This window comes from Plectropomus leopardus, chromosome 20, assembly GCF_008729295.1.
Source record: "Plectropomus leopardus isolate mb chromosome 20, YSFRI_Pleo_2.0, whole genome shotgun sequence".
NCBI lineage: Eukaryota > Metazoa > Chordata > Actinopteri > Perciformes > Serranidae > Plectropomus > Plectropomus leopardus.
The window spans coordinates 7,312,365-7,336,791 of record NC_056482.1 but is presented as its reverse complement, the minus strand read 5'-3'; the positions used below and the strand labels follow the sequence as shown (position 1 = coordinate 7,336,791).

Genomic DNA, 24,427 nt, shown 5'->3' with positions numbered 1-24,427 from the left:
GGAACTACATGTTCAAGCACAGTCTGCCTTTATGGTAAGGCTGGTGAGGCAGACACTATGGATATCTTGATGGGAAAGGATGATTTTGTCCCCGGACTGAAGACAATAGCTCAGGATGGGTTAACATTTTAGAGTCGGTCTTAAAACAGTACTCACACGCCCATATGTAGCTTAAATCAGTTTGATGTATGCAAAGTAGTTAAACTTGCAATTGTCATTTTGACACTTCTGGCAAATTAAATAGTATCCTTAATCATCACTGTGCTAAATATAACTAATATTGCATTAGTAATAAGCAACATGACAACGTAACAAAATATTACGTTTATGAACAGAAAAACAGAACTATCAGTGACTGACAGGCTGTGCATGATTTGCAGCTGAGCTGAACATGAATGACATCAAATTTTAGTGGGGAGGTCTGTGTTTTTTTACTAAAAAGTTAGTGTGTTTTTTGGGTTGACGAGAGGAAACACAGCAGAGTTAGTCTGTCAAAAAAACTAAAACTCGCCATTATAGCAACGTTTTCTATTTGAAGCTGATAAAAGTGGTGTCCTAACTGCTGCAAGTGAGAAGGTTCCCTGTTTTGAGCTATACTTTAATTATCATTGCTCGCTTTGAAAACTGTCCCAATGGACTCAAAAGGGTTGATTTATAAAGAAGAATTATCAGTAGGATATCTCCTTAACTCACAGCAAAAACCTAAATAAGAGGGGAAAATTGGATTCAAGGGATATTGCAAGGGAGCTAAAAAGTTTCTGGGAGATGACCATTGCTAATAAAAACCTACTTGATGTTGGCTTTATTGTGAGTCATTTCCAGTAAATATCACAGTATGAAATGTGTTTAAAAAGTACAAATGTTAGAAGATAACTTGCAGGATACTTAATGTCATCTTCTCAGTAGTTATGTCAGCAGTCTGATCTCGAGCCCAAAGCTGATTTGTATGTGGTTTGGTTACATGATGCACTTAAGAAATGCATATTTAATGGATTCAGTGTGGACAGAAAACCTTGATGTGACCTGATGTGCTGCAACAGTTGAACACTTGTTTGCTTACACAACCCTAAAATGTATATTGAAAGAGTTATTGGTGGCTTCAATTGCAATTGTGCTTTTTGTAACTGTTGAAGAAAGACAGTTGACTGCTCAGTCTCATTCTCAGTCATTAAACGAACCACCAACCCAACGAAACAAGCATTTGAAGACCCGTGAACCATCTTTCACACAGCACCTTTAACTTCACTGCATTTTGGGTTGGCCAAGAATGAAGAAAAAAAACTAAACACAGACTATTATAAAGTGACGCAAACAAACTAGGGGTCATGATGCATTATAAAAGAAAATGCAGGCTGGCACTAGGCAACTCAATTTGCTTTTGTCTCTGAATAGAGTGGCTAATCAACTTTCTCTCCAAAACAAACAAATTATTACAACTGACACACGCGCATCTTAATATAATCTAACAGTAGACACAGAGAAAACAAAAACAGCAGACTGCCAGCGACAAGTAATGTAAACACCATCAGCTCTGTGTGATAGGAGCTGTGTCACAGCTTGATTTTGATTGCTGCTATTTTTGTTACAACATCCATCCTGTGATTGCTGGAGAATTCTGAGAGGTGCTGTTACCCTCGAATTATATTAAAACTATACCTGCCTGCAAGGTCTAAGTAAGATTTGCTAGGCCTTGTCACAAGGTACTTGGGAAAAATCAGGCATTTGTATAACACCACTCTGTGAGTTTAGATCTAATACATGTACATTTATGTGCTACTGGAAGTGTATGAATGTGATCTGATTACTTTAAGAAGTGTGCTTATGCATGTTGGTGTGGGAGGCTTTAGTATGCATTATACTGGAGTGAGTGACACTACTCTACTCAGACATTTAAAACTACCACTGTTAACAGCAAAGTACTTTGGCAGGTCAGAGATGATTTAACTCATAAACTCATGGATAAAAAAATGGAAAAAAAAAACATATAAGTCAAACTTACAATTGCCATCAAGTTAAAAAAAAACAAAAAACTAAGCTACATCCTGACACATGAGCTTGATGCTAAACACAAGAAGTGTATGCAATAATGTAGTATCTCAAGAGGTCCTTGAGGGAATTTCCCCAAATTTGGCACAAATTTCCACTTGGACGTAGGATATAATTGTAAGGTGATGAGATTTTATATTCAAAAGGCCAACTGGTGAGGCTAATCTTGGGTGTCCACCTCAAAATTGTGCTGACTGTAAACATCTTCTGTGCTGGCTGCTGGAAGATGGACAGACATGGATTTAAACTGTCAATGTACTGTAATTTCAGTGGTTCGTAGAAGCAAAGAACCATAGGGCAGTAATTCTAGTTCTTCGATGAGATCACTTATGTTACATTTCATCCGCTAGTTGTCTGTGTCTGCTTGCATACCATTTGAAACTCTGGTGTTGGCATATCAGTCTGCAAAGGGACCACTGCCCACGTAACTGTACCTCGAGGCCATGGACCCACGCCTACACTCCATCTAGTGCTCTGCATGCTGTCGCTATAATCCACTTAGCTCTCCTTTCAATGCTACGACCTGGTCATCCTTCCAATCCACCCCCCCTCCTCTGCCTCCTGGAGCCTACTAGTGGAGTGACCTCCCCACTTTAGTCAAAACATCAGACTCCTACAAGCTTCGTCTGTTAAAGAAGTACCTTGTATAACCCTGTCTCCACTCACTACAAAATAAAAACTTTCCTATATTTGTGGTCTGAGGTAATCTTTCAAAGAAGAATCCCCTCATTTCTGAGTCCACACATACACAGATGTATCTGAAAGTGTAGCTTTTCCTAAGCTTTTTTGCCTTTCTTCCACGTGCAAACAGCCTTTTTTACTGAAAGAACTTTCTGGATTCTGGATCGAGGGAGTAGTTTCAGAAACTCTTTGTGTCTTTTTCTTCTTTTCGTGGCTTTAGGGTTCGGGCTATATTACCACCTGCTGGTTTGGCATGCTCTTGACTGCACTTCAGCTGTGTTTTTGCATATTCATTTGGACAAAGATGAATTCTTATAACAGTGCTTGTTTGGACGTTAAAAAAAGCCTGTTTTCAAAAGTAGTTGTGTACGTGTGGACTATGTCTTACATGTGCCAGTTTTCAACAATGTTAGTGCCATAGCTTCTGGGATGGATGGTCAGTTGGTCCGCTGCTTTGGTTCAGACTGAAATATGTCAACAACAATCAAATAGATTTGCATAAAATTTGATACAGACATTCATGGCCCCCAGAGGATGAGTGCGACAGGCCTTGGTGATTCTTTGACTTTATAACAGGCGCCATCAGCAGGTCAAAGTTTTAACTTATCCAGTGAAAAATCTCAACAGCTAAAGGATGGATCGGTCTGATATTTTGTACAGCCATTCATGTTGCCCACAAAGCCTTAAGAGTGTCGACATTTGTAACTTTGAGTGAAATGTCTCAATAACTATTGGATGGATTGGCATGAAATGTAGCACAAATATTCACAGCCCCCTGAGGACGAATTGCAATAACTATGGGGGTCCCTATATTTAGGCCAATACTATGTCTGTGTGTGTGTGTGTGGGTGTGTTTGTGTTTGTGTATGTGTGTTATTATGGCGAAATGTGGTCCTGGTAAAACCAACTGTTGTGGAAACTACCTCAGAAACCATTGTATGAGCTGGCTGAGTAATTTGTATTGTACCCACTGACCGCACTTCATCACTTTACGCCCCTGGTTCACAAAACTTTACAAGTGTGTAGCTGAAAGCACAATAAAGGCTTAGTTCAACAAAACTCTAGCTGTGACTGATGCATTGCAGCTAGAGATCCCAAGAAAGATAGACAACACTTCTTGTTTTAATGACCAAATACCTGCAAAATATTCATTACAATCAGCCTAAGTTGTACTTTGGTACATTTGGTGGTAATTAGCAAATGTCAGCATTAGGGCTGTCAACCAAAGAAGTTTTAAAATCTCAATTAATCATAAAATTTTGATAGTTCATCCTGATTAATTGCATTTTTTAATCATGTTTTCAATTTCATTATTTTGCATTACAAAATAGATTGTCACCAGATTGTCTTGATTATGAATCAAGGGACAGCAAAAAAACAAATGGGACTCATATTATGTGGGCATGTTTGTAAAGGGGAGACTCATGGGTACCCAAACAACCCATTTTCATTCAGATATCTTGAGGTCAGAGTTCAAGGGACTCCTGTAATATGACATGCCATTTTTCCATTGCCAAAATTTGGCATGGTCTTCCTCAGGACTTCTAGTTTCATTTGAAACCAGTATCATCACTCTAATTCAGCCTTTTAAAGACAGTAATGTTGGCCGGTGATTAACGTGATAAAAAAAACCCAACAAACAAACAAAAAAAAAACGGTATAAACAAAGCTTAGTGGCATCACGTTCACGCTGACAGCCCAAGTTAGCATGCTAACATGCTTAACTAAGAAAGTGAACATGACATACATTATACTTGCTGAACATTAGCATTTTAGCTTTGCCATTATGAGCATGTTAGCACACTGCCTGTAGCATTTAGCGCAACACACCACTGTTCCCATGAACACTGTAGACTCTTGGTTTTGTTTAAATTTGTTGTCCTTTGTTCAGCTCTACTGCATGATTATTTCAGGGTCATAATAAACTGTCAGTTAAGTGTAAGTTTGACTGTTGCTCCTCTTGCAGTATCACTTTTTTTTGTACTTTTGGTGACTTTTGTGTCATTCCTCACACTTCTGCGCACATTTCAAGTCATTCTGGGTGAAACCATCTGCTAAATGTATAAAATATAAAAATGGAAATGCAATGCTTCTCTCTCTCCCTGCCAGATCTACATGACAACCAGCACATGGGGGAGCTGGCTCATCACTACATTCATATCCTGACACTCTGCTGGGATTATGACAGCACAGTCAGTGTAGGTGAGCTGTAGTCTGTACATGGGTGTCCTGGATAGTCTGTCCTCTGTGGACTCTATATATATTGTAAGAAGAAACAAGGAAGGCAACAGGGACATGCACAGATGCAGAGAAAAACAAACATCCCCGACATCCATTCTTATGCACACATTCAGGCAAACGCTTTGGTATTTTCCACAGAGACTCAAATTCAACAGTAAAAAAAAGCAACAAAAATAAAAGAATGTGCACAGACTAACAAACTGACAGCCCTGTGCCTGCATCCTCGTACCTGACAACGAAGGAGTGCCGCGGTGTGAGGCCGGGGTCATGGTCAAGCACTGGTGTGGGTGAAAGGTCGGCAGACAGGGTGACTCCAGAGCCTTGGAGGAGCAAGGTGACGTGGTTGGGGAGCAGCGCGGCGGTCTCGGAGGTGAAGGTGATGGAGAGGAGCTGGCCGTAGCTGTGGACTTGATGATCCAGGAATTTCTCTGGTGGGTGGGCAAAAGGTTGGATGTTAGAGAGGTGTGTGGAGTCAGCTTTATTATTGAGGTCAGCCAAGTCTCTGCACATCAACGTAGTAAACACAAGAGATGGATAACTGTTTGTGCAAGAGTGTTGTGAGGGAAGCGGAATTAGTATTTATTTTTGTGTATAATCAGAAATATTCAGCTTGCTTTTTTTTTCTTTCTGTCTGTGTGTATGTGTGTGTGTGTGTGTGTGTGTGTGTGTGTGTGTGTGTGTGTGTGTGTCAGGGCAGAGGGGTACAGTCTTTTTGAGCCCATATGGAGCACTGCAGGAGTCTATGTGTAATTACCCACCCTCTCATCTCTGGCTCATTACAGTACATTAAAAGGACTTCAAAGATCTTAGCTACCACTATATATACCCACCCCACCCCCCCTCCTTCAACAAACCCCCCAAACTGGCTAAAGGAAAAACACAAGTTTTGCTTTGGATGTATAAAAATAGGCGGAAGTCTTGCCATCCCTCAATATGGAAATATGAAAGATGTAAACAACACAGCTGTTGTAGAACGTCTTGCACCCGTTATGCTCTAAAAATGAAAAAATCATAACAATTTTCAGAAAAAAAAACCAACCGTGCTGCCATTCTCGGCCAGCTCTGGTTGAGCGAGTGGGCAAAACTGACAGGTTGCACGCTTGGTTGCCACCTTGTTTTTGAGCGTAATCGTGTGTGAAGTACATCCTGAGCTCTTCTGAGGGTTGGGGAGGCTAAGGACTTGAGTGGGTGATTTTGCTTGCGAGGTGCCTCTGGCGTCATTCGGAGCAATTCAACTGTCTGATCGTCTGATATCTGCTCAACCGACAGCACGCTTTTATCATCTCTCCCCTGCCCTTCTGTACAGCTGTAGCCCACTCTCGCTGTGTTTTTATCTGACCTGTAGCACTTTTGTGTGGCCTCACTTTTGGACACCCCAAATTGAGGTGTTTGTCTGCTGTTGGTAATGTATTACTCAGTGATGTGTTAAAGTAATTAGCTTTTTTTTTAAGTTAGAAGCAATTATAATTATTTCAATCTAGCCTAATCTGTTTCTTCTTCCGTCATCATTTAATGTATTTCATGGTCCAATAAATAATGCTATTTGATTTACCAATCACCTCTTTTGCTTTATTATATATTGTATTGTTATATTAATATTCTCACTGTAGCTCCAGCTTCTATGCAATGACACACTTTTTGTTCAGCTCCAATATAAGGGAGATTCTTTTTTATGTGTTAAAGCGACACATTACTGTGTCTCTTCTTTCAAATAAGGTGCCTAGAGGCCCAAGGTGTAAGGGGGCCCCCCTGGCCCTCAACTGTAAAATTTCACTCAAATTTGACTATTGACTAACTTCAGTTGTTTTACAAACTCTGGGGTTTACTGCTTCGGCTTTGCTTTGTTTGTCAAAGCACTTTGTAAACTGTGTTTTTAAAGGTGCTATATAAATAGTTATTATTACTAAATTAAGACATACTGACCAAGACAACAAAAATTTAAATTGACCATAAAGAGATGCAAAGGACTAACAAGACTAACAAAATGAGCAAAAAGATATAAAATTACCCCAAAGAGACACAAAATAATTATAATAAGAGTCAAAACAACCACAAAGAGACAAAAGATAATGAAAAAATTAACTGAATTATCTCAAAGACACAAAAAAAAAATACAAAAAAGGGCAAAACAACCACACAGAGAAACAAGATGACCAAAAAGACACTGAATTACGTCAGAAAACATTGACAAAGAGACACAAAATAACTAAAAAGATGCATTATAACTACTAAGAAATGCAAAACAACAACACAGTTAGGCTAAACAATTACAAAGTGTGTGTCTGGGCTATGTAGGAGAGGTGCATATCTGGCTGAAAGCTTTCTCAAGAGAGAAACCAGTCACGCTTTTCTCATGTTCTTACATGAAACAGCACGCCCAGCTTCCTACATAGCTGTTAGCTTTAAAACAATTCAATTTTAATGAGAGGACACATGACAGAAGGAAGTGCAACAGCTATGTTATTTATATCTATTATTCAACACTGCACAATCTGTATTTGTCATTAATGAAAACCAGGCAGTGATGGACGGGGAAAGGCTTCAATTACATGACCAAATCAATAGCACTTTCTGTTCCGAATCCAATTAGGCATCATTCATGTCAATGTGACTTTAAAATCGATAGATTCAGATAATTACAGCCAATCAGGAGCAGGGGGAGGGGCTAAACAACCACCAACCATCACCATCACCACCATCTGAAGACAAAACACTCTTTCAAGTGAAATGAGCTGCCACACAACTCAGTCTAGTTACTGAGTCAATACATATTGATGACAGTTATTACAAAAAAAACGTCAGCCAGTCAGGAAAAGACAGGATTCTTAAATTAAATCCATCACCATTTAGACAGGAATGCCATCAACGAGCCCTCTCACATCTAAACATCTTAACCAGTGAAAGACAACCGATGTGGGTGAGGTCTAACCGAAAATTACCAATCAATACTCACTTCTGACTTCAACACCACTCATACCAGTGCAAATCTAGACCCAAACACATAAAAGTGAATAGTATACTCGTAGTGTTCAAATGGTTGGCCTAATTATACATATTTTCATCCTTAGTGTAAAATTCAGTTGAGAGTCTTTGTGCCACTTGTAATATAATTTGTTGTATGCTATTTCAAAAAAATGTCAGACTGATGCCCTTATGAACTTATACCCCCTTCCACGCATCACAGCTATGCCAGCTTTTTTAATAACAAACAAATCAAAAAAAAAAAAATAAAAAAAATCCTACAAAAAACGTGGGTCATGTCAAAAAGTCATTTAATGTGGATTGGCATTAGTTTTCTTGTGCTGCCTTTCGACACCTGTCACAAGCTATCTGAAAACATGGGGAAAAAGACAATGACTAACTTGGCAAGAAATGCCCCACACATTGCCAGAAATTTCACCTTAAAATTAATATTATTTTTTAATTTTTTAATTTATTATTTTTTTTTTTAATGGGACGATTATTTGGAAATAAATCGATAATGGATAAATGTCCAGAAAGTATGAAATTTCTGGTCAACTTTCCAGTCAGTCACTCTCTCTCTTACACACACACACACACACACACACACACACACACACACACACACACACACACACACACACACACACACACACACACACACACACACACACACTCCACAGAATAGCATCCACCAGCAGATGATCATTGTTCCATTAAGTTTATAAGTGAGCACAGTCCCAGCAGAGCCACTATTTTGGGGGAACAGAGAAGAGGCAATTACCTATATTTGGGGAGTGGCGCTCTATAATAATGAGTAATGTAAGAAACTCATGTTCACAGAAAATAAAAGTCAACAGATATTACTTTTGAAATGATTAATAGGAAATATATACTGCACATTCGTTGCATAACGGTGGGTAATGAGCCCAGTAATATTGTTGTGTGACTAAGCTAATATTCTCTCCTAAAGTGCTCCCTTATGGTAGTGAGTGGTTATGTTTCAGATTCTGTATGCTGGCCATTATTCTGCTGGGGTCTGATTTGCGTCAGTGTGGGTTCCTTCTAGTTCTTTCTCTGTCTGTGAGGACTGAGGTACCAAAGCGTAATTACTCATAACCCTAATAGACCATCCAGGAATGGCCCCACTGGCAGGCCCCCTTTTCCAAAGTAATGAATCACTATAAAAAACAATGAAAAAATTATTCATGTGTAAGCCTGATCTGCTGTCTGTGTACTGCCATGGATTTATATTCATTAATTTATCTCACATGACAAATTGGAGAGAATTAAAACAAGTTTAGCCATCTCTAAATACCATAGCGTGCCGGCTGCACACACACACACATGTGAGGATGGTTCCCTTCTTCAAATGCTGAAATTCACATTTTTATTGTACCTTCAGTTTAATGCTTCAGAGGATTTCCATTCTTACACAAAATTTATAAATTCAATCACTTTCAATCACCCATGTCCATTATTATCTTTCCCAAAATATTAAAGTATTCCTTGAAAGGTAATTGGTTGGTAATTGGTAATTGGTAATAAGTGGTTATCTTAGATCAGCCATGTCCAAAGTAAAGCCCAGGGGCCAATTGTGGCCCTCAAACTAATTTTAAATGGCCCTCAGCTTGACTTACATAATATACTTTATGTGGCCCATCACACTATATTGGTTAATCAAGTAATATCACTTTTTTTTTCATTTTCCACACAATGGCAGAACTTAGTTTGTAGAAATGCATCGAGTTGGAACTATGCAGGCAGAACTGCTGTGTTTTCATAAACCGAAAGGTAGCAGATATGGCCACAGCAAAGAGGCGTTGAGGTGACGGTGAGGACTGCTGCTTCAGAAACGGTGGAAAGCTGAATACTTTTTCGCTGAACAGTGAAACAGTTTTGTTTGTCTCATTTGTATGGGATTTTTTTGTTTTTTTAAATAACCCATTTGATGCAAGAAGCATCTGGCCCCCGGGTATTTTTCACATTATCTAATTTGGCCCCCACTCAAAAAAGTTTGGACAAAAGCCCAGAATGAACAAACCAAACACTGCCTTACTGAAAGAGCAATTCGTTTTTTTTGCACCAGCCTCCATACTGAGTTGCCCCTTAAAGATGAGCTGTGTCGGAAAAACATTGATATTTAAACACTAAACTGCTTTACTCAGTGTTTTACTGGTTTAGATCACATAGCCTTTTTTTTTGAAGAGTTACAGACCTCTGTGGATAATTTGGCTATCTTTATAAACGTCTGGAACAATGAACACTGACGGAAGTCTAACTGCGAGAAGTTTCTGCTGGTCGTAATCGAAAATCCTCATCACTAGATGCTACTGATAGTTATCAAAGAAAAAAGGTATGCACACATAAGCAGGTTCTGGGTTTTCGAATGCTTGCCAAACAAAATGAGCTGTTTTAAGATGTCAACTTGGGCTCCGAATACTAACAAACATAACAATCAATAGAAAAAATAATTAATGTATCAATGGCCAAAAAAAATCATTAAAGTATAAAAGTCAAATTAATAAGTCATACATTTCTGTCAGTACAAAACATAATGAAGAAAAAACCCAATGCCTCAAAATGTACAACTCAATTTTGTTCCGATGAGTGTGTTAGAATGATGTGAAGTCCAGTGGCTGTGCTGCCGCTGACACTCTGCCAGGAACACATAAAGCCGCCGTCACAACAAGTGATAGATTCCCCTATAACTTTTGGGGAACGGTGGAGGAGCTCACGATCAATCAGGGGGTTTAGACTTTGTTCCAACCAAATTAAATCAACTCAATTTCAATTAAATCACAGCCACCTCACGCAAACACAAGTCCCACTGAAGCTCTAACATCGACCACCATGCTGCTAGTCCGGGGGCAAAGGTTGAATGACAAACTTTAAACTTTTAAACAGGTCCAACACTGTCAGGACACACAGTCTAACACTAAACTGCACTACCTGCAGGTGCAAAATACGTGACCTGAAATCTAATTATATGAAAGGAAGAAAGTTTCATTCATATTCAAGGGGACTTTTAAAGCAATTTCCCCCCTAATGTGTATATGCAGACTGGAACACATACGCACTAAATACACCTACGCAACCAATAAAGATGACTTATGTTAGCTATAAATAGAAAAAAAATCAGAAATAAAATCTTCTTTCTTGAGGAAACAAATTCACATAATCTAAGACATTTTTTCTGAGCCTTCAGGGTCTGCACCATTGTGTCAATGCTGTGGTCTGAAATAAATGAGAATGCAATACATTTTTGACAGTGTTGTTGTCGGTCTGAACAGCCTCAAGGCCTCAGTATGCTCAAACAAACTACTCGACAGATTGTCTAACGGCGTCTGAAATCTCTTCATCCCTCATCTTTCCTATCTTGGAATTTGCTGGAATGTGTCAGACAATTTTTGTAACTTTCTGCAATCTTAAGCCCTGATCACACCAAGATTTATTGATACAGGCATGGTTGCTTCACGCAAAGTGCATCGGGCAAAACCAACCTAGTCACGCTCTCAACTTGTCAAATATGGACGCTTGGTCAGTGGCGACAATCGACAAATACAGACACCCTTTAGTAACAGAATAAGATGCACCAGGTGGATGCATTTTTTAATGATATCTTTATCGTTATTTTCCACTCAAGAGGCATTTATACACTTCAAAAAACTTCCTCTGCCATGGGTTAGAATACATGAAATAAAAACACTATATTATGTCACATAATATAGTTTTGCATTAGTAATAAATATACTTATTTTAAGCCAAACTATTAGATTTTTTTTTTTTAAAACTGTGCATTTTTTGCCTAAACTGGCAGAATTAAACCTAAAAACCTACATTTTAAGTTTATTTTGAACAAGACGGTATGTAATGATTATTATTATTATTATTATTATTATTATTATTATTATTATTATTATTATTATTTTGAAAAAAAACACAATGCATGTAGTAAGTGTACATTGCCACGACATCCCTGAGCATCCTAAACTGACACCGGAGGGATACCGAGAGCATTGTGGTTTGACATGCAGGGTAACTGACCAAGCATCGGTATTTGATGAGTAAGAAGTGAGAATGTGTCAAAACTGTCAAAATAATAATAATAATAATAACAATATATCAGAAAATAAGATAAAAAGTCCTACTTCCTATGTCTTAGCATTAGACATTTAAATACCAGTTAAGGCCTTGTTTTTAGATTAATGAGTTTGATGCCTTTTACGACTTTTTAAGGATCCGCAGGAACCCTGCCTAAGGAAACAATGATTTTTGCTGGTGACGTATTTCTAATGACGTGTCTTGACTTGATCAGGGTTGGTCACATCCACGCAGTGACTGGTCAGGTGTTTTGAAGTGAATAAAGAAGACAAGGTTTGAATTTCTCTCTTAAGCTCTCTTTCTTGTCCTCTTTACTATTTCCTTTCCTTTTTGTGTAGTGCAGCATCACGAATGAGAATGAAGAAACTGCATGAAAGATATGTAGCGTCAAGACAACAGAACACACAAAAGATGCAGAGCTCTTGTGGTGAGATTTGGGAGGTGGTGGGATGCAGTCGGGAGGAGGCTATGATAGCTGGCTTTTCACCGGGCCTCTGAGTGTGGCCATTTGGAATGGGTATCAGCGCTTTTACCTTTAGATGTGGTCAGACACGTACAACAGAGCTTGTTACAAGAATACTGAATTCTTTACTCTCAGCCTCACTCAAACACCCCTTCACCTTCTAAGTTAGTTGACTTTCTCTCTGCGTCTCTTCCTCCACATTCCCTGTTTTTGCTTTCTCCATCTCTCTACTCAATTTTCTCATCTCCCTTTGCTACATCTCCTTTCTGTTTTACTTATGCTTCCAGATGACAAGGCCACCGGCCTGGGTTACACGCAGACCCAGGTGCAGGTAGTACTCAGGTTGTATGAGGCTCTTAGCAGCAAATGCTGCTTGAATCAGAGTGACAGGGAGCCTGGAGCTGCTCTTGTGGATCTTTGCTCTTCTCCCTCTCTCCTCCACTCCTCAGCTGAACACAAGGGCGGCCATATGCTCCTTTCTCGCCTGCTACTAGAGGGTTATTTCATTAAAATTCTGTCCTCTTATTTCCCCTTTCCTTTCTTTTCCTTTTCTTGTCTCCCTGCTGCTTCAGGCTTAGCAGGTTGGCTCTGCAGATATGAACAGGATCAACATTGCAAGCTTCTCAACAGATGGCTGTGAGGACTTATGTTAGATGATGTCCCCTTCAGCATGAAACGCCGCTCAGCCAAGAGAGACACGGTTACTGTCCAGCAGATTCAAGTAGTGACCACAGTTGTTGGAGGCAGGTCAAAGCAACTGTTTAGGGAGGTACTCTATGTTTGTCTATGATAGTTCCTGGCAGCTGCGCTCAAGTGTTCAGTCTGTTGAGTCACCGGGGGGGACTTGAACTCCGCTTGTGTCAACTGTCAAGCAGATGTCCAGGATGACGAGTGACATTGTACATTCTGCAGAGGAAACCCTAAAGTGCCCACGTGCATTCAAAGATGTCTACCTACAGTATATACATTTTGGGCACTAGCAGTGAAAAGAACATAAGAGGAGAGGACAACTGAAGGTGTTTCCAGAGATGAACATTGGAAGAAGTATTCAGATCCTTTACTGAAGTTAAAGTACTAATACCTCACTGTAAACATACTCTGTTACAAGTAAAAAAAAACTTGCATTGAAAGTTTTACTTAAATAAAGGTAAGAAATTATATTCTAAAAATTATATATTATTAATGATGTATTATTATTTAAATGATTACTAAATGATTATTATCTAACCCCCCCACATTAAAAATAAATAAATAAATAAAAATTAACCCCAAACTCAAAATTATAAAAAAAATACCCTAACCCTAACCCAATAAAACTCAAAAAATAAAAATAAATAAATAAGAAGACTTTGAAATTGTTGCAGCTGTATTTGTAACTGATAATCTAGTTATTAAAAAAACATCATAATTTAGAAAGTAACCTATTTTTTTTTAATGCAAAAACAAAGTGTTCAGATAAACTTAGTGACGTAAAAAGTACAATATTTGCCTCTGAGATGTAGTAGAGTAAAAGTATAAAGTGTCATGAAAATAAAATACTCAAAGTACCTCAAATTTGAACTTAAGTATTTTAGTTGAACAAATGCACTTAGTTACATTCCAGCACTAGAAATGAAATATGAAAGTAAAAAAGAAGGAGCAATTATGATGTCCTGACCGATCCGGTCGTTTAACAATCTATGGTGAAGAAATGAAGAGGAGGAAAGAGTGAAGGCATAAGTGATGTGTTGGCCTGATCGTCACGAGTAACATTCTCTCTCTCTCTTTTTCTTTCACGCTATTTCAAACTCTTCCTGTCTGGCCCAACAACACCCTGTCAGGCACTATTGCAAGAATATCTGTGACGTCTTGTCCTCTGTAGCTGATATTTCTGGAGCCGGGTGAGCTACACAGATCCCAAACACTTGTCTCTCTTGACGAATTCAATAAAAAAAAAAACCTCGCTATGATTGAATCCTGTCCCTCGTGTGACAGCTAAAGCCCGAGACAAACTACGGTGACAAATACATTGGTGGAGAATCACAGAAATTGCATTTCGTATGATGTTTGACGCGGACTTGTCACTCAGAATTATCTAGTACTTTGGTGGAGAACACAGTGGAGGGATTTCGACGCAAATATAAATTAAAAATAAAAAAGAGCAGAGACAGTGGTGAAGAAAGAATTCCAGAGCTCCTTCCAAGGCCACTGCCACTCCGCTCTAATCTTTAAAGTAACTGTACACACGCAGCATGGCTACGAAAAAAAAAAGGGCGAGGGAAAATGAGATCATTAATAGGGATGGCAAGGCAATAGATTTGTGCATTTATTATGTGGAGAAACAACATAAACAACCACTGCGCGGAGTAGATAAGCAGGCTGCCACAAAGCTGCTCTCGGCCAGCTGGGCCACTAATCTGTGTGCAGTGGCCTACAGAGACGTCACTATAGGCCGTGTGAAGAAGAAAGCAACTTTAAAAGACACCATTATCTATGTACAGTTATAATTACGCATATATATGGCCAAGCAAGCAAGCATTCATTAAGGACTTATCCATATGTGTGCACAAATATGCTCACAGCTTGCACATCCGTGACTTATGAACACATTCATAATGACATTTCACAAATTATGCCTGACCACCCAGCTTTGTCACATCCTGCTGTAAGCATTTCATCTTTCTAAAAAAAGATGCCTCCAAATGGAGTCGTTTTCTGTGATCGCGCGTTTTGGGCATTAAACCTCCAGGATGCGGAGTTAATGGGATTGCTCCTGTTTTGCCTCCGGCTGCGGGGCTGCACGGTGGCTGAAGGGGGCTGCGAGTTGATGGCTAGAACCGACTTAGTGGAGACAAGAAGAAACCAAGCCAATTTTCACTTTGTTGCTTCTCCAGCATGGCCAAGACATCCAATTCCATCAGGGCCTTTGCTGCTGGGGCGGCTGATAGAAATGGGCCCTAAGTCCTGTAGCTGGGCCAGCTTATTCCCTTATCTTCCAATGGCTCTGATAACGGATTGGGGAAATGGTGTCAGAATAACTGCCGCATGACCCGCTGCCAAAGACCCTGATTAATCTCACTAAGGAACAACAGGAACAAGATATGGGTATTAAAGATGCTCCACTAACACTAATATCATTTACATATTTGCGAGAAGAGCAACAACTGGAGGATTTTTTATTGAAAAAAATGCCAACAATACTGAAACATCTTTCTGCCACCTTACTGTCTGTAATCCACCCATTTGACCCAACTGGAGGTGTCAATGTGTCCTCATGGATGAAATCAAACCTCAATTATTTACATTCTGACTCACTTGGTGCTTTGTAGAAGCCGATGTCTTCCTCAGTTAGAGGCAGCAGGTAGACTTCACCTTCCTTCCACAGCAGGGGGTACTCCTGCCCTCCAGAGAACTCTCCCAACCAGCCGTCCTGATCTGGAGATAAGAGAACATTTTAAAACATGAATCATAGCTATTCTTCTCTGCATCACAGGTTGTCAGGATATATTTGGTTAAAACTAGTGTTCACAAAGAGTTTAAACCAGGGGTCATGTTCTACATTTGTTCAAGGGCCAGAATTTTTCTTTACAGAAAGTGTCAGGCTGGCTTTAAAAATAAAATAAAATTTAGACCTTATCTGCTTTTCCTCCTTCATTTTTAAACGTAATTAATAATTTTTAAATATTAGAATAAACTTATTTTATTATTAAAATGATAAAATAAAAATAAAATCAATAGAAAGCATGTGAAAAAAAAGACAATATTTTTTTCCCCCCACTCTTGCATGAAGATATGGCACAAGCCACATTCAATTAATAAAAGAAGGGAATTAGTTTTAGCTTCACCTATCCAGTCTGCACCTTGCAACCAACAAGAAATATGGGTCAAGCATCTGACCTGTCCCGCAAACTGCCAAGTGACAAATGGAGGGATAAAGAAGGTAGAGGGTTGACTATTGCAGGAAATTGTTAACAATTAATAACCTATGATGTTTCCAAAAGAGCTTTCCCTGAAATCACTCTATGTTAATATAAACTATCATAAATTCAGGTATACTTTTTTCCCTCATCATATTTTCTAAATTCAATAATATTATGAGGGCCGGATGGAGAGCTTTAGCTGACCATATGTGGCCCTCAGGCCACTAGTTGATGATTACTGGTTTAAACATTTGAGTTCTTACAGGAGATGTATTGAGATTATTTTTCTATTAGTTTTATTTTCTCCGTTATCAACAGAGAAAACAACAATTGTTCACAGTGGCCCTGAGAAGGCGACACACTGCAAAGAAAGCACATGAAAAACAGAGACGTGCTGAAAATATAGAAAACACAAACACATTCAGAGATCCTGCAAGTTGCACAGAAAATAAAACAAAACAAGTTAGAAAAAAAAAGAGTTGCTAAGGGGCACAAAATGTGATTGTGTATTGTACACTGCATCAACTATATCATAAAAATACCTACTGTGTATAATATGATATATTTGTATATATATATAGAGAGAGAGAGAGAGAGATACATATATGGTGTATAGCAAATTATTTACGGCATATTGTCTACAATAACATTTGAATATTATAGAAAAATACACTTCAATTTCTATTTCATAAATTAATTGGCAGTCAGCTTTACTGCATTTCTGTTTTTATTGTTGTTATTTTTTTAATAGTTGTCTGAAATGTCTTCTCTTCATTTATTTTTGTTGCTGCTTGTCATGCAAAATGGATAACAGAGTTTTATCTTTTTTGCAGCATTTTTGCTGTGCATATTATCAACCTGATGCAGACAATTTCTAATTAGTGTGTTTTGTATATATGCATGTCTTGCAGTTGCAGTGTGATGAGCTTGCAGAGCCACCATAGCTCAGAGCTCACCTAAAAGGCAAATTTTTATCTGCTGTCTCTGGCTCCTTACAAATAAAATAAACCAGCCTACATGATTAAGTTGGTATACAGAAAGACGCATTCATGGATTGGTTGTCATTGGATTCATAACAATGTGTATTTCCAGACATATTTAAATATTGAAGAAAAAGAAAATATGCAAACAACAACAACAACCCCTTATTGAGGACCTTTTCAGGAAAATGAAGAGTATGTGAATTGAGAGCAACGTAACACTTTTGTTCTTGTTAATTGTAACTAAGTAATAACAATCCCACAGTAACAAGGGAACGTTATTAATAGCTAGTGAGTCTTGGACATTACCTTCAGTGAAGTCAGAGGTGACGTTGACAGCAGTATAGTGATTGGACGAGGAGCAGGCCAGTGAGTGGCCAAAGCAGAAACACGCCTGGCAGCCTGCTGGGTTTACTTGTTGTAGGTCGAAAAATCCTGGCTTGCATCTGTAGATACACACACACACACACACACACACACACACACACACACACACACACACACACAAACAAACACACTAGTTATTAACATCCATGTCCTGCATATGCACCTCATTGCAGCTCTTTACCACATCCTTGCTGTAGTGTATGCTTACTAATCTCTTAAGTTGTTCTCAGTGCAGCAGTCAGGGAGCTGGTTGCTGCAGTGTTATGGAAGAAGGGACCAAATGGAGCTCAGCTGCAAGGACCCTGAGCTCTGACCTCCAGACACTAGCTGGCATATGGGTGGGACAGGAACACCGCTAAAAATCAGCCACTAGACTGGTCACATTACACAGGAGAGGGGCCTGCTCAACGAGCCGTGAAATCAGCAAAAAAAGTCAACAAACAGGGAGCACAGAATTATTCAATAGTTTGAGACCTGGGGCTGTGTGTATTGCTAATGTCACAGTGAGTTTATCTGTTTGATCCTGTGTCCCAGAGGAACAAGATAGGAACAGACAGGGAGAGGCTTCGGAGACTTTGGTTATTGACATGTTGTAACAGTGAGGTTCATGTCAAAGTAGTCAAAATGACGGACAGCCCCAAAACTCGGAGCAATTTTTAGACAAATTATTCTGAAAGCTTTAGGATACTGCTGGTGAGGGTGTGCTGACCTGTTTGCTGAATGTAACACACTCATCTTTTATAAAAATTACTTTATCATTACCATTAAATCTAGGATTGATAATGGGAATGTTTTATTCCTAAAATTAAGAATTAAAAGTAAGACATTAACAACTAGAATTACCGGTTTGTTGTTGTATGCCTCCCTGAACCCATCAAGTTGTGGTTACATTTTACATCCATGTCTGTGAAAATATGGAAGCTTCACACACATCTTTCCCCCGGCAGCGTAGAAGACCTATACAATCAGCACAGTTTTAATGTGGGAACACAAGATTAGTGTCATCAATTCAGTATCTGCCAAAACGTCTCTCCTTGTGTTCCTGAGATATGACATAATGTTATAGCCAGAAAAGTGGATTTATGATGTCACAGTAAAGTTGACCTATGACCTTTTGAATATAAAGTGTCATCACTTGATCATTATATCCTAGTAGACATATGTATGAAATTTTGTCATAATTAGCATCTGAATTTCTGAATTATGGCATTTTGTGAAGTCACAGTGTCCTTGTCCTTTGAGCACAATATTCTACTCAGTTTATACTTTTTCCAAAGTGGGCGTTTGTACCAAATTATAAGAATTCCCTCTATTGTGTTCTTGAGATACTACTATAATGAGAATGTGATGGATGGGGTCATGGCGACCTTTACCTCTGACCACAAAATTCTAATAATTTCATCCTTGACTCAAAGTGGTTTTTGCCAAATTTGTAGAAATTCCCTTTCTGTTCTAGCAATATCACATTCATATGAATGAGAAGGATGAATGGCCACAGTGACCTTGATTCTTGACCTTTGACCACCAAATTCTAATCAGTTTATCCCTGAGTCTGAGGGAACGTTTGTGCCAAATTTGAAACTCTCCCCTCAAGGCAATTTTGAGATTTCCTTGAAACAAAAATGAAGATCAGTTACCCATACCTTGACCTTTGACCTGACACCGGCCACTGCTGTCACCGGCATATTTGCATAAAAATACTACATTCTGTAAATAAACTGATAAATGATTTTACAGTGGTTCCACTGTGGGGGACGTTAAAAGCTGCCTTGGTAACAGCAGGTCATATGCGCAGATACGTGACGAGAGCAAAAAACTTACCTGCCACAGCTCTGTCCCTCCACGTTCAGCTTACAGTAACAGCGTCCATCCAGAGGAGAGCAGTCATCCACACTTCCGCTGGGGTCACACTCACATGGCCTACAAACAATTGACGTGAAGATGAAAGATTTAAATCCGCTGCAAATAACAGACATGTGGGAGAACACCTGAAAAAGCAAGCAAGGGTTGTAAACACCAGAACAATGTAATAACTTCACTGATCTCCATTCTCTATTCGCCTGCCCCCTTCAGCATCCCAGATGGCCAGCTACAAAACAGCTACCATGGAAACAGTGGGGTGTCTTGCTCAAGGACGCCTCAACAATATAGGTCCTTGTCTTGGGCCTTGAACCTAGGTCTCCCTAATAACTCGTCTACCCTGTGAATGTGTTTTTGTCGTCACTGCTGTCATTCAAAAAGCACACGTGCCCTTGTAAAAAAATCATCAATGCTGAGATGCTTGATTTAGTACACAACTTATCACAGGAAAAGGCTGTGTAAACAACATTGATAAAAGCAAGTGAGACGGGTGGGTCAGCACTGACTTGGGAAATGTCAAAACGTGTTTGATCACCTTCATTGATTGATCACTTTTGTTTGAGACTGTAACACAGAATCTATTTTTTAATGAGGCGCAATTACAAATAATTCAATTATCCCAAGGCAAGCCGTCTCTACTTGTTTCTGCTCCACTGGTCTGAGTAATTCACACCTCAACTCAACAGCCTGATTTTGCTGCATGAATGAGAGAAAGTGTGTGTGTGTGCATGTGCATGTATGCATGTATGTGTGCATGCATAAACTTGTATTAATAGAATTTTGTCTATGAGAGTTATCCAAATTAAGGGTCAGGTCTAACACTGTTATACACTCCTGAATTATAAATTTGTTTTTACAAAAACTTGTGATATTCAATAAAGGAAGTGAGTTTCAAGGGTTGTTAACCAGTAATGGTTTTCACTAAAGCCTCCTTTATCTTCAACCGCACTGAAAATCTGCATTAACTGATGTTTTTGGTGTGGAAAAAAGATGCAAACAAAACAAATTAGAACTTCTTAAGATGATTAAGTGCATGCATTAGCAATAGCGCCCTTCACATCCGCCTGATAAGGAGCAACACTAGCACTGATTTGAAATTGTGTTTTTTTTGCAACTTGGGTAATCTAAGTCTGATATTTTTGTCCATTTTAGCTCTAGTTTGGTCTCCAACAGTTACTCAGAAAAATATCTGACTCTATCTGAAGCTAAGATAGCTTAGCATAGCTTCTGCTATGCTCGCCAGCTACTCGCTAACTTTATCAGTCTGCTATTTGGTGCTGAACAGAAAGCGTACAATGGTTTTCTAAGCGCTTTCTGCTGAACAAAAAAAAGATGAGAGCTGTATAACCTTGACAGTAGAGCTTTGGAAAACTTCAGAGTTGTTACTGTTATTTCAGCCGGATATCACTCAACTTTTCAAGTAGCACTGCTTTTACAATGATGTCAACATCAAGTACCAATGCAAAGAAGCACCTTTTAAAGCGGTATGAAACGCACCGGGGCCACAGTTTTAGAGGCAGCAGGCAACAACCCAACTTGTCAAATGTTGCCGTGTTGTCAGTGGAAGTTGGTGTCTGACATGGATGCACCAAGGATCCTTTGGCAGTGGTATGATGTGCTCTGGATGGCTGCAGTTTGTGATGCTCCTGGCAAGTAACGCTATATAAATAAAGTCCCTATGGATCCAACAAACCCCAGACTTTTACCCAGAAGCCCACTGTTTGCTTTCTGTTTAAATGTTAAGACAAACCCTGTTTTTTTTTTCTAAACCTAACCACATGCATTGTTGCCAAAACCTAAGGAGCACTGTTTTGCTTATAGCAACATTAGCTGCTAGCTGCCGGCTCAGCCACCTCCATGTGGTGAGCCAAGTGCAGACAACCTCTGACTATTGTAAAGAGCTCCTTTAAAGTCCAAAAAATAAACATTAAAGTCATTTTTCAAAACCTACAACAGAATTTCTAGAGGTGGTCAACTGTCTGTTGTAGTGTTCACAGTTTGGTGTTGAGACATAGAGTTAACACCAAACAGTCATTGATATGCGATTCAACACCATCACAACTTAGCATTCCCTCGGCAGGTAGAGCGGGTCAGGGAGAGCCAGGATAGACTTCTTATGAATATAAATACTACAACATACTTCTCCTACACACATACACACACACATACACATATGCACCATCATATAGTGCACACTTAGTAGGAGACCTCTGAGGTCAGAGAAAGTTTGAATGTGCTTTTTCATCATCCAGATGTACGCAGCAGGTCGATGCATCATAATGCTGAAACAAAGGATGGGGAAAAAAAACTGTGTGTAAACCTTCAAAAGCAAATCAGTGTCATATCTTAGAGATGAAAGCAACTGTGTATCTTAAAATCAATTCAACCCACTGAGCTCATTCTTAGCATACTAAAACAATCAAAATCAGAGCAAAGTAGGAAAACAGAAAAATACTACTTCAGCGGTTGTATCCCTTCTGTTCTTATTTGATGCTTCATCACATTTAAGAGAGATCAATTGTAGTAGGTCATCAATCTGACCAATCCTTCTTCCAATCAGTGATCAGTTTTTCTATGCAAGAAAAAAACCAAACAATACCCCTTTAAACAAACAGAAGCACCCATTGACTACATGCTAAATAATTGAACATCATAAATAAATCAAAACATTAGTCAGTATCTCTTGGTTGAAATATGAATGATCTATAATAGTCTATAAATAAATAGTGTGTGACAGTTACAAGAGGTTATGGATGTTAGGGTTAATAAAACCAGATTAACATGGGATAATATTTAGCAAAAGCAGACTACGTTGACCTTTCCTAACTAAAGTATTATGCATTCAATGGTCTTTGAAGGCAAGCAGGGACATTTTTGAGGTTAAGTTTGTCCTTGGGGTTGGCTAAAGCTGTTCTCTGAAGTTTCTGAAGGCAGCGAGGCTGGATCCGGTCACCATGGTAACAGATGGAGGAGACCGCATGGTCCCTGGCTTGGTTCTTCAAACACCAGGTCTTTTTGTCCCAGTCAGGACAGCTGGCTGACCAACCAAAGCACTGACCATGTGCAGGGATATTGTCTACTTTCAGGACTTGGGTCATCATGACACTGGATATTTGCCATGTGTTTTTTAGTTACCATGTTTTTACCACTGAATTGGAGGGATAAAAGGATTGCCTAGTTGAAGGAAAGATTCTTTATATTGAATAAGATAAATTAAAATTCAATCAATCAGGCCACAAGGTCGATGCTATTTCATGCTCTTTATTCAATGTGTTGGTCAGACACAAGATGAACAGAATTCACTCTGCAAGTTTGCTCTGCAAGAAATGCAAACCCAACTTTTTATCATGCAATATACGGAAATAACACACGTTACAAGATCATATATAGTGGCTTGGTTCCATGTGAAAAGTTAACGTGTTTAATCCCATGCAGTTTAGCTTCTCTGTCTCAACTTACATGTTCATATAAGGAAATGAGGATAATTACCTCTTACAGGTTCCCACATATTTCAGAACTTTTTGATGACAAATAATACAATTTCCAATTTGGAAAAGCATGCGCTTCACTGTGTCAGTGGCACTTGCCAACCTGGTCATGGTTCTTCTCTACACACACACACACTCTCAGGAGAGTCTCACTTGTAACACCATAACAAACGCCACCACAGTACGTCACATATACACATTACCTGTCTTAAAGGGAAGGCTAAGCCGGTATTAGTCTTTGATAATGAAGAATTGCATGACTTTTTCATTTGTATCAAGCAGCAAATCAGTTGTTAACTGACCTTAATTGACAATGCACGTCCTTCGATTCAAGTACTGCGCATCTCAGTGTCGATGCCGGAATGATTTATCGTTCAGCCAAAAGTTGACGCATGTTCGAGCTATGTTATGTCAACAGCTGACTTACAGAAAGTGACCTGAGTTGTATTCCATTGCGCTACATTGTGTGGCAAGTTATCCATGGAAGGTTACTGTAAAATTTAGTTTCATTACACACAAGAAAATTCCATGTCTTTTCCAAAACTTTCAATGATTTTTTTCTTATTCCATGACTTTTCGAGGTTTTTCATGACCTCGAGAACACTGTTCTTTCCTGGCCCTCCCGTAGCTAATCACATGAACCCGCTGACCCCTTATATAGTAAGGACAGACCTCCTCACAGTTACATACATTTATAAAAAATATATAAAAGATATAAAAGGTGCACATGTAAGAATATGAGAGTATTTGAAATGTGATAATCTGATATAACAAAAATCCACCCTTCAATTGGGCTCTAATTATTTTGGAATTGTTTCTTAGTCAGCAATAACTGACTTTTTTGGCCATTTGTCAGGAGCTGTAAATATCTTCTAGTTTCTGATATGACACTTGTTAGTACTTACTAACACATCAAGCAAATATGTAACAGTAGCATTAATTTGGAGTAATGTATAAGGCAACTTGATTTTCTTTAAGTCCAACATTCACTCTTTGTTTAGCTTAAAATTTGATCCCCATCAACTTTTAGGGAAACAAAAACGAAACGAAACGAAAACGAAAATGTTTACCAGGTAGTAGTGCTATTAGTACTCGATACCTTTAAGGTATCAATCAAAAAAAAACAATACCAAATGGTATTGAAACTTCTTCAGTTATAGAATACCTGCATTTGATCCTTTTTATGACAACATCCATAAAAAGAAGACTTTGAGAGAATTGTATGATTTTGCTCGCAGCCAATCACTGCAAGTGTTCTTCAAATAAATGTGGCTACAACCCATACAGTCTGTGGTGTGGTGAAATCAAGCATTGCAG

At 38.9% G+C, this 24,427-nt stretch overlaps 1 protein-coding gene across 1 annotated transcript in view; it reads right to left on the bottom strand.

Moving 5' to 3' along the window:
- Positions 1-24,427, bottom strand: part of lamc3 (laminin, gamma 3) — a 139,608-nt gene that overhangs the window by 59,410 nt on the left and 55,771 nt on the right. The window contains exons 7-10 of the mRNA XM_042509210.1: positions 19,584-19,682; positions 17,685-17,821; positions 15,791-15,910; positions 5,198-5,396 (exon numbers count right to left, since the gene is read on the bottom strand). Of these exons, the coding sequence (XP_042365144.1) occupies positions 5,198-5,396; positions 15,791-15,910; positions 17,685-17,821; positions 19,584-19,682 (555 nt within the window). The remainder of the gene's footprint in view (positions 1-5,197; positions 5,397-15,790; positions 15,911-17,684; positions 17,822-19,583; positions 19,683-24,427) is intronic.